The following is a 16,460-nucleotide window of genomic DNA, read 5'->3' as shown; positions in this document are numbered from 1 at the left end:
CTTTCAAACTTGTCTGAAATAGGACTTCCCAAGGGCAATCATTCTTATCCATTATCCCTCTTCTGCTCCTGCAGCTCCCTCCCCTTCCCCCCACACACATATAAGAAAATTTCCTCATCCCAAAGTGCATCTCTGTCTATCCAAGTTTGTGAGACCTACCATCCCAGTGGTTTAAATACTGATCTTATAGGAGTAGAATGTAAGTCATTCACCTTTGTTTAGCACAGTGCCTGATACATGATAGGAAGTAGGGAAAGATGGAGGGAGGGAGGGAGGGAGGGAAGAAGGAAGGAAGGATGGAGAAAAGATGCTCATATTCTACATTGTTAGGATTCAATAATCTCTTTGGAAGATCATTCTTCTGATTGAAATGCATGACTGGTGAAATTTGGTAAAATGTATTTTGACCAAATGCAGAGCACTGGCTAATGTCATGTGTCAGGTACCCTTAGTATGTGGCATGAGGAGTGGGTAATTGTGGGTGAACACTTTTCCCTTTGTAGTGGGATTTCTTAAGGGTCTGAATTAAGATTCCATGTTATCTTCATGTTGATGAAAATTACTGCTGTCGTTTTAAGTTCCCCTTAGTTCACTGTGTCCTTGTCAATTCTGATGATGAAAAAAGCTCCCTTGAGATTTTTTTTTTTTGAGATTTTTTTTTTAAACAAATTCCCATAGAACTTTTCCCATAGAAAAGTGATTGCTTTTCTTTTTCCTTTGTTTTTTGGAGTGTAAAAAAGTGTTAGTTTGAAACATTTGAGTTTAACCATAATTTACTAATTGTAGAAATTACTCTTTTCTTTTTGTTACGTTTAATAAGTTCTAAAACTAATGATCCCTAAACCAATGGTCATCATGTTTTTCTCCTTTGTTCAAATTGTCCAAGAACAGCAGAAATAAAGGGGAAATTCTATGTAATCATTCCTCATAGGTGATAAAAAAAAAATCGCAATCACCAAATATGAAATAACATTTATCTTCCTATTGATATATTTGAATAATTTGCACTGAACTTAACACACACAGGAAAGAAAGAATTCCCTAAAGATTATTGCTTTAATATGTATGCACAAAGAGATTTAGGGCTGTTAGTAAAGGATGGAGCCTTTAATTGAACGTAGTCAAATGAGCTGTTCGCATTGCTCAAGGGGCGGTGATAAGGTCCACTTATCAGAGTCCCCAACACCAGCCATAGGAGACCTCCTACACTCTCTGCCTTAGAGAAAGAACCCCATTTGGCCAAACAGTAGATAAGAAAGTGGACTCACCACTGGCTGGGTCAATGCTGGCAAGGCTGAAGTTTGATAATGTCTAATAATATCTCATGTTTATGTAGGAACTTTTCCCTGGGGCAAAGTGCTTTACCAGCATTATCTCATTAACCTGTCCTCTGACCCCAAAAGCATCCACATTTTACTGCGGCTTGGTGTGAACAGAAGAGAGAAAGAACAAGATAATTAAATGGCAAAGCTGGATTTAGAATTCAGGTCTCTACATTTCCAGACTGGGTTGCTCTCCTGTAGCCTGTCTTCACTCTTCGATGAGCCACTGAAGCCCATTCAAATGATGGGGGCATTGTGATTTGGCAAGGCCTTTTAAAAAGGAGAAAAAACTCTGCTACCATTCTCTGTTTTCGGTGTGTCCAAAGAATCGGTGAAAAATCCTAAATATTCTACCTGTATTTTCTTTTTTTTTTTTTTTTGCGGTACGCGGACCTCTCACTGCTGTGGCCTCTCCCGTTGCGGAGTACAGGCTCCGGACACGCAGGCTCAGCGACCATGGCTCACGGGCCCAGCTGCTCCGCGGCACGTGGGATCTTCCCAGATCGGGGCACGAACCCGTGTCCCCTGTATCGGCAGGCGGACTCTCAACCACTGTGCCACCAGGGAAGCCTTCTACCTATATTTTCTGATTCAGGAGTTTTTAATCTTGGTTCAGTGGGTTTTGGGAGGTAGGAGGAAATTGTCTGCAGTCTTGGTCATATATGCATATGACCATATATGCATTTTTCTGAGGACTGAGCCAGTAGTTTCCATCAGATTTTCAAAATGATCTATGATTCCTTGAAAAGAACCTCTGAGTTCTTAGTTTTGTTCTCTAGCTGTAGTGAGGTATTGTAGCTAGTCTATAGCAAAACTAGTACTTAGAGTTCCAGCTATACGTTCAGCTCTAATCTAGTTATGGGGTCATGGGGCAGGAGAACATGATTTTGTTTGATAACCTCTAAATCATATTTCTAAGGGTGCTAATATTTTATTTGGCTTCAAATAATTTTTCACATATGATTCAATCGTTCATTCTTTTATTTAGTTATCCAACAGATATTCACTGAGTATACTAGTTTCCTGGGCTGCTGTAACAAATTACCACAAACTAGGTGGCTTAAAACAACAGACATTTATTCTCTCACAGTTCTGGAGGTTAGAAGTCTGAAATAAGATGTCAACAAGACCACGCTCTCCCTGAAGCCTCCAGGGGAGGAATCGTCCTTGCTTCTTCTAGCTTCTGGTGGTTGCCAGCAATTCTTGGCATTCCTTGCCTTGTAGACACATCACTCCAATTTCTGCTTTTGCTATCACATGATGTTCTCTCCGTGTGCCTCTCTTCCTCTTCTTTGAAGGACAATAGTCATATTGGATTAAGGATCCACCCTACTCCAGTATGACCTCATCTTAACTCAGTTAACTACATCTGCAATGACCCTATTTCCAAATAAGGTCACATTCTGATGTTCCAGAAAGGACATGAATTTTGGAGGGACACTATCCAACCGAGTACACTGAGCATCTCTATGTGTTGGATATCACACTGGGCACCAGAAACTAAATATAAGACAGATCGCTGCCTAGGTACTAATACTACTTAATGACCTTGTTTAACTTTTTTTTTTTTTTTTTTTTTTGACCAGCAGTGTCCTTTCTTCTTGGAATTCTTTTAGTTGTCCTGGGGTGATGTAGGAGTGTCCCAGGGTGATGATGGAGGTATTTAGGTCTCCACTTTGTTTTTCTTCTGTATCTACATTCCTGTCCATTTTTGTAGGGAGCAAGAGAGCTGGAGTGCATCCAATAAGGGGCATGATTCACTTTCAGCAGTCAAAATAGCTACAAATTCTCCCTTTCATCAAAACATGAATTTGTAATAGATAAGCAACAAGGATTTACTGCATAGCACAGGGAATTATATTCAATATCTTGTAATAATCCATAATAGAATATAACCTGAAAAAATATAACCGAATCACTTTGCTGGACACCTGAATCTAACACAATATTGTGAATCAACTATACTTCAGTAATGAAAATAAAAAAGAATTCAAGTGAATCGTGAGTATGTAGGGCAACTCTAAACAGGTCAACATTACCAGAGTAGTCTCTGCAGAGCATGAATGGTGGGAGATGAGGCTGGAGAGTTAGGCAGAGACCATGGAAGGCCTTGTATGCTGTGCTTAGGGTTTTCAACAAGGAAGAGACATAGTTATAGCTGCATTTACCATGTTTCCCTCTGGCATGGAGTGGGGATGACTTGGAAGAGGGACCACAATGAGGGCAGGGAGCCCAATTAGGGGGACATTACAGTGATCTAAGCAAGAGATGGTGGTCGTGGGGAAACTGGAATCCAGGTTGGTTGGCTGATTGTAGGGGTTAAGGGAGAGGACAGAGCTAAGGATAAATTGCAGTTGCTGGCAGAGTAAAATATTGACTTTGTCATGGCGGGCCACGATGCCTCTTAAACACCAAGAGCCTGCAGGTCTGCAGGGGAAGACAGTGGAGAAAGCCAGCCTCCGACAACCACAGGGGGAGCGTGATTTTCCTTGTAACTGCCTTCTCTCCCCTGAGGCAAGTCCCATAGAGGAGTTACAATAACTAGTTCTCTGGTAGAGAGATGCCTGCTTGCCTTTATTCTGCCAACAGTGCTCTCTTACCCAGGATGCCTCTGGTAGAGAAAGGGGACATCTCAGGCTGTGGAGTGGCAGAGCCTAGGTTGGCTTTGAGACATTCTTTTGTCCTTTGACCATCTTAGCACCATGCACACAACAAATGAGCTGAAGTTATTTCCCCAAACTGAATAACAGCAGTGGATTTTTTTTAACGCTTAGAGGGAGCCATTAACTCATTTCCCCAAACAACTCCCAAACTCCCTAGGGAACCTGTCATTATTTCTCAAATCCTCATCTTTATGGGGAGTTTGGAGACTGAACTCAGAGTGAACACTTGGGGACCACACGCAGTCATCATGTAGACTTGGATGTTGATCTTCTGGAGTCACTTTGCCCAAGGGGGGCTCTTACGAGGCTCCCCTGCAACCGCTTTTATGTAACAACACAATGAGATGAGCTCAATCCAAATCCACTTTGGCTCCACTAGTCACCAGCTCCCCCACTGGTGGCCATGATCCTCCTATGATACCCTGCCATGTGGGGTAAAGTCATTAAGCATAGATAATGGAAAAACAGGGTCTAATACCCTGCTAATAAGTAACGCATGACTTGGAATAAATATATTTCACAATCCGAAGAAAAACTAATCACAGTTTTAGAGTTATTTCAGAGAAACAGAGCCTATTCTATGGGTACCAACAATTCAGTAGTCAGGGTAGGAAATAAAGCAGAAAGAGGAATGCAGTACAGCATAGGAATCAAGGGGTCTTGGGCAAGTAACTTAACCTCTTGGTGACTCAGCTTTCCCTATCTTTAAATTGGGATAATAGTATCTAGCTCAGAGAGTTGTTGAGAGAATCAAATGAGATAAGATGTGCTTAGTATACTCTGCATATGCGCCTGGTGCATCAAAACCCTCAATTAATGTTACCATTCATCATAACTCTGGGGCACGGGGAATGACGGTAATGATCTCTCAACTATTTCAACTAATAGTTGTCAAAGGAATGATTGAATCGAGGTGTCAGTGGCTCAGAAGCAGGGCTGTGTTCAGAATTTTCTCTTGCTATCTTGCTGTCTCTCCTTCCTGGGTTTTCCCTTTGATTTTTTTTTTTTTTTAAACTCATTCCATCTTTGTGTTTCCTTTTTCTTGGTTCACAGTAACAGGTAAGAAAGATCTCTAGGGTAAAAGAAGTGTCCCTGAGGAAAATGAGGCTAACTCCATTCTGCTTTTTCTTGAAGGCTGATCCTATGCAGAAGGCTAAACTTGGGTTAAGTTCTTTCATTTTTTAAATCGAATAGCCAGGATTAAGAGACACCATAATGTTTACCCTACACATGCAGTACCTGTCATGGAGGTGGAACCCACTGAGTATTTGTGTTTTTAAGCAGAGTCCAAACCTGGTATTCTGACTAGCAGAAAATTGTGTTTTATGATTTAAAAATAAGAAAAGGCAATTTAGGTAGATTCTGATTGGATAGTAGAGATCGAATTTAGATTTTTTTCAGCCTCCACTTCAACTGATCAGACAGATTTGGGCAATGCTGAGAGACAAGCACAGTGCAGTTATAAATGCATAATAGTGGTGTGTGTGCTGAAAGGGGACTTAGTTATCTGGAGTAAACATTTTGTATAACCTGTAGACCAAAAACCACTTGGTGAATGGAAGAATTGTATGTCACCTTCCTCTCATCAGAGATGAACTAACTGAACTTCCTTGCTGTTTCACTTAACTCTTACAGTGACATAGATTCCCACCTTAAAAGAAATATGAATCCACTTTTGTAGAGGGAGTTCCCCTAAGTGAACCCTGAAGGGAGAACTTGAAAGCTTAATTTTTAGCCTTCCTTTTTGTCAGCTACTTGTGCTAGCAGTAAAATAAAACATCTTTAGGACTTGAGAGGATGATTTGGTTTGAACACTTGTTCACATTTTCTGAGACTCTTCTGACTTTATCAAGCCTTTTGGCTTTTTTTTTTTAAGAAAGCTGTGGGCTTCCCTGGTGGTGCAGTGGTTGAGAGTCTGCCTGCCAATGCAGGGGACACAGGTTCGTGCCCCGGTCCGGGAGGATCCCACATGCCACAGAGTGGCTGGGCCCGTGAGCCATGGGCGCTGAGCCTGCACGTCCGGAGCCTGTGCTCCGCAACGGGAGAGGCCACAACAGTGAGAGGCCCGCGTACCGCAAAAAAAAAAAAAAAAAAAAAAAAAGATAATGACAATATCAGCAAAGTACAAAGAGCCAGTCTTCACTGCCCTTGGCAAAGTGTTTGTGCAGTCATGCTCCCTTTCCCAAAGCTGGTCCGAATCACCCGTCACTCCCCCGTCCGTCTTATGTCCCTCTCCTTCTAGCCACACCCCATCTTGAAGCTCAGATTCAGGGTCTTTGGGAATCCTGAGTGTATCCTTCATTATGGCCTGGCCCATGATTACTCGAGACACTGAACAAGCTGCTTTTAACCTCACTAGTTACCCCATCTTCAGAATGTGATCAAGTTACCATTAACCACTTATTGTACTTTAGGACAGTGGTGAGAAATATAGTTTGTAAACACCAGTGAAGGTATTTCTGGCCCACTCCCCACTTGAGAGGCTGGTGTGGGAAATAAGTGAGGTGAGAAGTATGTGCTTAGCTCTGGCTAAGACTCAGGATAACAATTTCCAGAAGTCAGTCTGCTAAACCCAGTGCCTGGCACAGCACCTGGCATGTCCTAGGTCCTCAAGAAACAATTTGTTGGCACTGAAGATAACTCATGATTTTTAGCTCAAGGGCTTATTCTGTACATCATCTGCTACAAAAAGCAACTCAGGGACCAGCTGCCATGCATCCCTCCTTCCAGCTAACCCAGATTTGGAAACTGGAACTAAATGCTACATGCCATTTGTTTTCCTCTGGAAATTAAAAAATATAACTGGTGCTAGGTTATGCCACACAAGTTTCATTGTTCGTTACTACATTTCCTATCCACCGTCCCACCATACTCTCCCCAAGATGCTTCTCCCTTTGAATGAATTGTCCTCCAGAATCTGCAAGGCCATGCTGAAGTTTGGGGATCACATTTTCTAAGGGTAGGTGGTATGAGGTGGTCGTCTTACCTAAATCAATTGAGCAGCTTGTTTTCATTTATGGACTCTGGCACTTTATCTCCCCACTTTTCCTCCCTTTGTTTCTGCCCCCTAAATGCCCTTTCTTGCTTCTATTCTGATATGCCCGTCTCTCGGAGACCACTTCTTAAACTCGAAGCTGAACTGATGTTAGGGAAACGCCACATAAACAGATTTGCAGGTGTGAAGCATTTTAAAGGAAGTTCAACAGCAAACGAGGTGGCCTTGAGCTCCCCAAAAGGTCCTTCCAAAGTGAAGTAGACCCCCAGCCAAAGCACACTGGAATCCCTCATAGTAGTTTCAATATTCTTTTGTTAGTTTGAAGTCTTCTGAAAGAGGCTTTAAGGACAATGACCTAGAGAAGCATTTAAAATTTTGGCCGGTATAACTGTTCAGAACCAAAAACCTTTGTCCTGTTATTTCAGCCACATAAAACGTTGATTTGGCTTTGAAATACCCAGCAATGAGAATTCCAGGATAAGGAGACTGCAGCCAACCTGGTTGTGATATGGACGTGGTCTTTGAGAGAAACCGAGAAGATCTGATGCAATAAACCCCTTTGGCATTGAGGAAGGCAGACTCCCAGGGGCAGAAAGCAATTGCTTATGAAGAGGAGTGAGGAGAAGATGGTAGCTAGTTGAAGAAACTAGACAGCCTCCCAAACTCATATTTTGGCTTCAGTGTACAGTAATACACTAATGATTTTACTTTTTGAATTGCGCTTATAATGGCCGACGGAAAGTTCATTTTCCTTCACTGAGCACACAGTGGCTTGGTTTGCTGAGAGGTGGGACACTCTGGCCTACAGGAGGAAAAAACAACCAGTCAGGGATTTCAAAATACCCGCGGATGGTCCACAAATGGATGAGCCATATTTGTACTTCATACCAGCTGCTTGGAATCGCAGGATGCTGGAGGAGGGCCTTGGTCTCAGACGTCAACTTCACCAGTTGAGGAAAGCAAGGCCCATGGAGACGAAGGAATTGATCTAAGAGCATGAAAGTTATGGTGAATCACATAATCTGAGTTCTTGGGAAATGTATTCTTGCTGGATACCCACCCTCTGCAATTAGATAGGTTATTCCCACGACTGAACCTTCCAGTACTTTTAGAGGGAGGCTGTGTGGCATGTTACAGGGAGTGCGATGAGCTCAGAATCTCAGGACAGGAGATGATTCTTTCCTCTTCCTGTGTCACTTCAACTCACTAAGCCGCTCAGCTTCTTCATTTTTAAAATAGGAATTATTCCATGTTACGTGATTGTTACAATAATTTTGAGGATAAAGTCAAATAGTGAATGTGAAAGCAGCCTTTAAAACAGTAAATGCCACCAAATGTCAAGTAATATTATTCTAAATAGCATTTGGGCCTCTGTGATGACGCTTGTCAAGTTCTTCCTGGAAAGATAATTAGTTGCTTATTCCTCCATGGGGGATGCTGTCCTCCCTCACCCTGAACTATGCTGCAAGTTACTTTAGGTGGAATGTGTCTTTCTTGCTCTTATCTGTCATCCTGTAATCCCTTTAGTACCTGTCATACTACCTTTTCTGTAGTGGTTGCTTGATCAGTGCTTCTTGGACTAGATCACTTAAACTATTGTCTTGACTCGACTTCCCTTTCTCCACCACTGTGGTACTGAGAAAATTCCAATTAGAACTTTTTTTTTTCCAACCGGAGAATAAGAGGCACAATGTGTATTTACCAAAGACCTGACATTTTAATGGTACCTTTTTAACTAGTTCACTTTTCTATGAAATGTGAGGAATACAGATTCAGAGGTAAGAAATATCGCTAATGGGAAAGTAAGAGTTGAAAAACCAAGTTTTATGAAATCACTTTAATGTCACTGACAGTGAAATAAGAGAAAAATAGAACAGATCTATGAAATATTTAAGTCCACATTGGCGTGCTTCGGTCTCTACTAGAATTTCCTGGAGCCCTGTAGACTGTTATTCACCATCCACATATGCATATATAAAAATATACCATCTATAAATAGCCACCTGCCTTTTCAGTGAAATTAAAGATGGGAGAGTTAGAAGAGAATTTCCCAGTATAATTACAGGGCTCAAACCTACAGCTGTTATACTTCTATAGTTCTACCCAGAGAATTTCTGATATCACTATTTTCTATCAAGCACATTAAAAAAAATCTTTTTCTTTAATGGTGAGATGTTGTCAACAGGACATTTATTTGTTTCTCACCAAGATTTCTCACAAACCTACTTTAAATGATTAGGTGTTGCATAGGGTTATTGTATAGACTAATTTTGTTTTATAAACTGAAGAAAATGTTCACAAGTGTTTCTGCTCCTTAACTAGGGATTAACACCAAACTCCTGCCAATGTTTTTCCTAAACTCCACACATGCCCTTTCACAAGCACTCTCTCTCACCTATTTTCTGCAAAGATGCACCTCCTTAAGGATCCCCAAGCCTCTAAAATTCTTAGGTAAGAATCTATGACGTTAGGACGTACCACATTGTGAAAGGAATTAAACTGAACAGTTCTATCTTTGCTCGCAAAAAAGCAGCTAGTAATTTATTCATACACAGTCTTTGTTCCCTCGCTAAAGACAAGTGCTCTGCAATCTGAGCGCCCTGCAGGACGAGGCAGCACTGACAAGAGAGGAAGGGGACACATTTACAGGAGCAGTCACATAGCTCTCCCACAGAAGGGTCTAAGTGCCTTCAGCAGTTAATTTGCGAGCAAAAAACCCATTGGGAGCCTTCCACCTACTCCAAAAGCAAACATTCTTAATAGGCAGTATTACTGTGGTGTTAAAAGAGGCATTCTTTAACCTAAAAGGTGTCATTTTATGAGCAAAAACGGGATAAACCTTAAGAGACTTGAAGTCGCTATTTTTTCCCTGCCTCGATGCCAAAATCTTCACAGCTTAAGATGACCTCCCACCCATTGTGATGTTCAAAACCCAGGAGGATCTTAAAGCCGCTTTGCACACAGTGCAGACGCAAGCCTTCCTCCTCTTGGGGAGGACTGTCACTGGTTTTCATTCCATGTGTTTGTAAAACACACCAGCCATGTGTGTGAGCCTATTAATTAAAACAAAACCAGAACTGTTTCTGTTGAGCTTTAGAAGTACAGAAACTTAGAGCTAAATCAGGGAAGGAGAAACAGCAGCGTCCTGTCTGCTGCTGTGATGACTGCCAGAGAATGAGGGGACTCTATTATGAAAAGCCAGCAAATAGACACCTGAATTAAAGTGAAACAACAACAAAAAAAGCTAGCGGGGCTTGTATTGGAAGTATTTAGAATGCCTTTATTATTTCCCTGAGGGACTGTTTAATATCAAAGTGCCTGGATAGGGAAGGCTTCTCGGTCTAATCTGATTCCAAAGTTAGCCTCTCCGACAAGAGGAAAGAATAGCTTCAGTGGCTTCTGAGGCCATCCTGGGGTCAGGCGTGGAGTCTATTCCTGCCGGAGCTGCTGAGTCACTGCCATCTTGGGGAATCACTTGACCTCTGGCTCAATTGACCTACAAGGTAGAGTGAAGCCTACAGCTGGGAAGGCTCCACGTGCAATGCCCCTGTTATGATCTCTGGAATCAACTACAGACTTTCCCAGCCACCTGAACCCAAAGGATTTAAGTCCCTACACTTTAGATAAGGGGCCTTAGAATACAAAAACACCAATCAGTGATTAAAAAAAAAAAATCTCAGAATTCTTCCCAAGGAAAACATCTCCAGAAAAGTGGACCAAAAATATCTAGTCCTCTTTCAAATATGGACTGTATGCCTGAAGGGTAGTAAAAACATGGATCACATAGCACCCCTCTAAAAGAGATGCTTATTCTGTACCTTCAGTAATTTATCCAGAGCAGGATGTGAAAAAGCTTAGTGGTGTGTGTGGTAGGGTGGTGTGGAGAGAGGCCGGAAGCAACAACAACAGAAAAAAAAATAAAGGACAGTGAAGGCATTCATCACACTCTGTGTTTTAAAAGGCAAGAAAAAAAGACCTTAATATATATAACATCTTCCTCTATGAGGGACACATACAGTGGCATACCTCCATACCATCTTTCCATAATACAACATTCTATTCTTTGGCTTACATAGGAACCATAAACTAAATATACGTTCACTTTGTATTTAAAAAAAAATTTATTTGTGATCTGTACAAGTGATAAAGTGGGGCTTCCTTGTAGATTTTTAAAGGCAAAACAAAACAAAAATCCAAAGTAAAAATGTATAAATACAATATATATTTTCTTACAAAAATGGGAGATTTACAAAATATACATACTGCACTTGTCTCTATTTTACAAATTTCACATGCAAGAGATACAACACAAAAGATGCCAAAAACCGTGTAGTGGGAGTTTTAAAAATCTGACAAATCAGACAGTTTTGGAGGTTTAAGGAACACAAGGTCAATGTTAACTTTAATATAAAAAGCAGCTCCACTCAACCTAACATTACATATATAAAGCAACTTGTACTCCTGACAGTACCCTCTATGATTTAAAAACTATTTAAAACAGCATTTAAAGACGGTTTTGAGAAATAGGATAGTGTTGGCAGATTGGAGGGTGGTGTCAAAGGTGGAGTAAAGGTTAGCTCCCGTGATTCTCTGCTCAGCTTTAGCCCATTACGCAAAAGAATTGGAGTTCTATTATAGAAAAAAAAGTACATGATTTAAGATTAATAAATTTAAGTCATCCAGCACATTTCAAAGAACTCCAGAATTACTTTGAAGTTTACCTTCTTTTAATGACTTTCCTTAAAAATGGGGCCCATGGTTTGAACTGTCCGCTTCACTCACTGTCATTTCTGCAGGTCACCTTCCCACCCGGCCACACAAAGACAGGGTCAGCATACACATGATATTTTATAAACGGATTTATGGAACAAAGGAAACAGGACAAAATGCTTTTTTACTTCTTAAAAAATTTAACGTTCCTTTATTATGAGGCTAAAGGCATTATGCGTCTCCTTTTATCTTGAAGGATTCAAACTGAAGTGAAAAAAATAGAAAAAAAAACCTAAATGCAGGTTTATGGGAAGACAAGAAAATGAAGTGGGAGATTTCCCTGAACGTTTTAACAGAGCCTGTTAGATCATGTGTTCTGAATTAAATTTACTTAAAACAAACACAACAAAACCCCTTGCATTTCCTTTAGCCAACTCAGAACCTCTGACGGAAAGGGGTATGGAAGCACACTGCCCTTCACTTTTCCTTAAAAAGGAATGTTTATCGCAACCAAATTAACATTCAAAGGGAAACTTCAGATTTGCGCTGCTTTGCCTATAAAAGTTGCTGTCTTCTTCACAGTTGTTCCTTTCCACAGGGAGACACTTGTTTCCTCTTTTGTCTCTTACAACAAAGACAGGGGGGAAAATGCATTCCTGTTTTGAAAAGCAACAAGTCATCACTTCTTTTCAGGGTATTAAACCAAATAAAACACCCTTCTTTCTTCCTCCTGCCTTCCCCAGAAAAGAAAAAAAAGTAGTAGAAATACCTACTACTCGCCGTCTTTCCCTTGTTGCAAAATGTTAGCTTCATTTCTTTTGCATCCTCACATTAGGATTCTAGGAGGCAGGCCTCCCAAGACTTCAAAATGCTTACTTCACAAGACTTGAAAGGAGTAGAGGAGGAAAGACAGGCGGGAGGAGGCAGGGGAGGAGAGACTGTAATGTCTGACCCTGGAAATTAACCCATCTGGGCTCCAGTATGGCCCCAGTGAAAAGAGATTACGGTTTGACCACCGCTTAACAAGGACTCTGCAGGGAGTCCTCCCTTTTCCCAACAAAGCAGCCGCCGCAGACAGAGCTGTGCCTTTCACCCGGGCCTCACAGGAGTGAGGACAGGCCACTTGTCTTGCAGCAGGGGAATCGCTCACAGTCCCAGTCCGGCCCCAGAGCCGAGAAGAACTCACAGCAACCTCCTGATCTCAATCTTTTCGATTGGCCCAGGTCGGTCCGTACCGTACAGGATTAACGTGATGATGATGATCGTCATCCTGCAAGTCTTTGCCAGAAGTCTTTTCATCCAAACCGTCTTTCCACTCAGGCCTCTTTTCCAAACCCACGTATATCTCTACATATATCTTCTCACTTCTAGGTCACTTCTCACTGGAGCGTAAGGTGACAGAAACAAGCCCCCCCCTACCCCGCAGTTCTTCTCCTACCGCGCCTTTCCCCCTGCTAGGGAGTGGGAGAAGGAAGGGTGGGGGAGGGGCCGGGGCTCATACCGCAGTCTCCCCCTTGCTGCTGTGGCTGAGTCTGTGGTAGAAGCGGCGCCACGACTGCAGCGTCTTGCCGGACCAGATCCAGAAGCCAGTGGTGATGCCTACGATCATGGTCATCAGGTACTTGATCATGAAGACGGTGAAGTCGGGGCTCATGGGCGGGAAGTGGCCGGGCGGGCAGGGCACCGCGTAGCTCTTGCACGTCTGCAGGAGCCAGGTGCGCTCCCAGTGTTCGCGAAAGGCCTGCTCGTAGAAGTAGCAGGCCAGAACGATGGTGGCCGGCACGGTGTAGAGCACGCTGAAGACGCCGATGCGCACCATGAGCTTCTCCAGCTTCTCGGTCTTGGTGCCGTCGTGCTTCATGATGGTGCGGATGCGGAACAGCGACACGAAGCCGGCCAGCAGGAAGGACGTGCCGATGAAGAGGTAGACGAACAGGGGCGCCAGCACGAAGCCCCGCAGCGCGTCCACGCTGGACAGGCCCACGTAGCACACTCCGCTGAGCAGGTCCCCGTCCACCTGGCCCATGGCCAGGATGGTGATAGTCTTGACAGCGGGCACCGCCCACGCGGCCAGGTGGAAGTACTGCGAGTTGGCCTCGATGGCCTCGTGGCCCCACTTCATGCCGGCCGCCAGGAACCAGGTGAGCGACAGGATGACCCACCAGATGGAACTGGCCATGCCGAAGAAGTAGAGCACCATGAAGAGGATGGTGCAACCTTCCTTCTTGGTGCCCTGCGCCACCGTGCGGTAGCCGTCGTCTGAGAAGCGCTCCACGCACACCGCGCGGTCCTCCAACAGGAAGCCGGCCACGTGCGCCACGGCCACCATGAAATAGCAGCCCGATAGGAAGATGATAGGCCGCTCTGGGTAGCTGAAGCGCCGCATGTCCACTAGGTAGGTAAGCACGGTGAAGAGCGTCGAGGCGCAGCACAGCACTGACCACACGCCCACCCAGAGGCGGGCGAAGCGCCTCTCCTCCTCCTTAAAGTACATGAGGCCGTTGGCGCGGCCCGGCTCGCAAGGGGCGCCGCAGTCGCGCTCGCCCAGGAAACGGTAGCCGAGGTAGGGGGGTACCTTGAGCTGGCGTGGGCACGAGAAGGGGAAGGCTGAGCGGCCCCTGCCGTCAGCGGCCCCCGGAGGCAGCGCGGTGAAGGGCAGGTCGGGCATGTAGGGCGCGGTGGGATAGGCGGTGGGGCCGCCTCCCGCGCTGCCGGAGCCGTCCGAAGTGTTCTGGCCCACGCAGATCTCTCCGGCGCCGTGCACGGGGAAGTTCTCGCAACGCAGCCGCTCAGGCCATTGGAAGCCAAACTTGTTCATGAGCGCCTCACAGCCCTGGCGGGCACGCTCGCACAGAGAGCGGCACGGCGGGATGGCCTTATCGAGCACGGTACACACGGGTGCGTACATGGAGCACAGGAAGAAGCGCAGCTCGGGAGAACACTGCACCTTCACCAGCGGGTAGAACTGGTGCACCTCGAGGCCCGCATCCTCTTGGTTCGTGTGACCCAGCAGGTTGGGCAGGATGGTCTGGTTGTAGGCGATGTCCGTGCACAGCGGGATGGAGATGGGCTGGCAGAAGCCGTGATCCGGCACTGAGATGCCCTTCTCGCCGTGATACTGCTGCGCCCCGGCTCCCGCGGGCAGTGCGCCCAGCAGTGCAATCACCAGAGTACACAGGCCCAGAGGCGAGCGCGACGGTGCCGCGCGGGGGCCCAGCATCGCCGGCCGCGGGTGCAGCGGCGTTCTCAGCCCGAGAATCGCGACAAGGCAGCCGGGAAAGGCTGGGATCCGGGGAGGCGCCGCCGCGCCGGGCGCATGAGAGTCTTCGCGGCGCCGGGGCTGGGCCGTGGGCGGTGCGCAGCCGAGGGCGCTGCAGCTGGGGTGCTCGCGCTGCGGGGGCGCCGCCGCCACCTCCGCCCGGCACTCGCGCAGCAGCCGGGGGCCCAAACTCGTCTGCCTGGGCCGGGGGCGCCGGCGGGGGCCGCCTTCTCCGCTCGCCGCGACGTAACGGTGAGGCTTTTTCTGCAGCGAGGAGCAACAAGCGTCTCCGGTTACCCTTCAAAGTTTGCCCAAGTCTCTTGACTCACAGCGCACAGTAACGCGCGCGCCCCCCACAACAAGTCAGGCCCCCGAGCAGGCGAGAGCCGGGCGCCGCCGCTTGCTAGCCAAAGCCGCCGCCTCTACGGTGCTGCTCCGCCTCCTCGCCTCGAGGCTCCGCTCGCCGCCGCCGCCGCCTCCTCCTCCTTCGCCTCTTTCTCCACTCCCCGCTCCTTCTTCAGCTCCAAAAGCTTGGCCCGAAGTTTTAGCCAAACGACTGATTCTCGCTGAGTCCGATCGGCTTCTTGGAGCCAAGAGCTCAGCGAGTTCTTTCAAGAAATCCAGTCACACTGCGTCCAAAGCTGCGAGATCCCGGTGCCCTTGGCCTGGGCCTGGCCTCTCCAGCCCCGCGCAACCCTGGCTGGTGAGTCCCAGCGCCCGCAGCCGCCGCCGCCCGCCGGGAGGGAGCGCAGAGTAACGCCTCGGAGCCGCTCAACTCGCCAGAAGAAGCGTCGGGCTCGCAGGGTTCCGGGCCGCCCCGCCCCCTCCCCTCCCCCCATTCACAAACCACTCCGGGGGCGGGCCCTCGAGCTCCAGGGCGGCCCAATGGCAGCCTTTGTTTTCTGTGTGGCCGCCTTTGGATTGGGTGGAAGTCGGAAGGGGCGGGCTAGGGAACCGGAGAGGCACTGTCCGCAGCGCTCTGGGCGGATTCCTGAGGGGAGGGGCAGGGGGCTGGGAGGGAAAAGTTAAGAAAAACTTTTACCCTGAATTCGCTCGCCTGGGGAGGGGGGGAGCGCACCAGAAAGGGAATTTGCTTGAAAGATTTGTTCCTCTTCCGGATACACTAAAATACACATTCCTAAACAGAAGGGCGCACACCGGGCAAGGCTTTTGCAAGGAGAAGCTGAGAATAGAGCAGCGCCTCAGCGGAGAGAGACGTAATCCGGACTCACTTTAGCTCTCCCCGGGCTGAAAATGCTGGGTTTGGCTGGGCGCTTTTAGGTAGCGGGATCCTAAATGTGGGGTTCGGTATGGGGCAAGAAAGGGGTGCGCCTCGCGGATTGCTTTTCTCTCCCGGGACTCAGACCACGTGAGGACACAATCCCCTCTCACCCCCTCTCCCCGCGGTAAAAAGGAGGAGGGGCCGCGTCCAGGGAGAAATCGGAGTCGGGCGGAGGGGGCCGGCTTAAGGCAGGAGTAAGTGCAGACCCCTCTGAGGGGAGAGAGCCGGG

At 46.4% G+C, this 16,460-nt stretch overlaps 1 protein-coding gene across 1 annotated transcript; it reads right to left on the bottom strand.

The window, feature by feature from the left end:
* Positions 1-12,774: 12,774 nt before the first annotated feature.
* On the bottom strand, positions 12,775-14,962 carry FZD7 (frizzled class receptor 7). Its single transcript, XM_065880744.1, has one exon. It carries the CDS (start codon positions 14,908-14,910, stop codon positions 13,186-13,188), a length of 1,725 nt encoding a protein of 574 aa, XP_065736816.1. The 5' UTR covers positions 14,911-14,962; the 3' UTR covers positions 12,775-13,185.
* Positions 14,963-16,460: the final 1,498 nt, after the last annotated feature.

This window comes from Phocoena phocoena, chromosome 7, assembly GCF_963924675.1.
Source record: "Phocoena phocoena chromosome 7, mPhoPho1.1, whole genome shotgun sequence".
Lineage (NCBI taxonomy): Eukaryota > Metazoa > Chordata > Mammalia > Artiodactyla > Phocoenidae > Phocoena > Phocoena phocoena.
The sequence above is the reverse complement of the archived record's forward strand: the minus strand, read 5'-3'. Positions and strand labels throughout refer to the sequence as shown.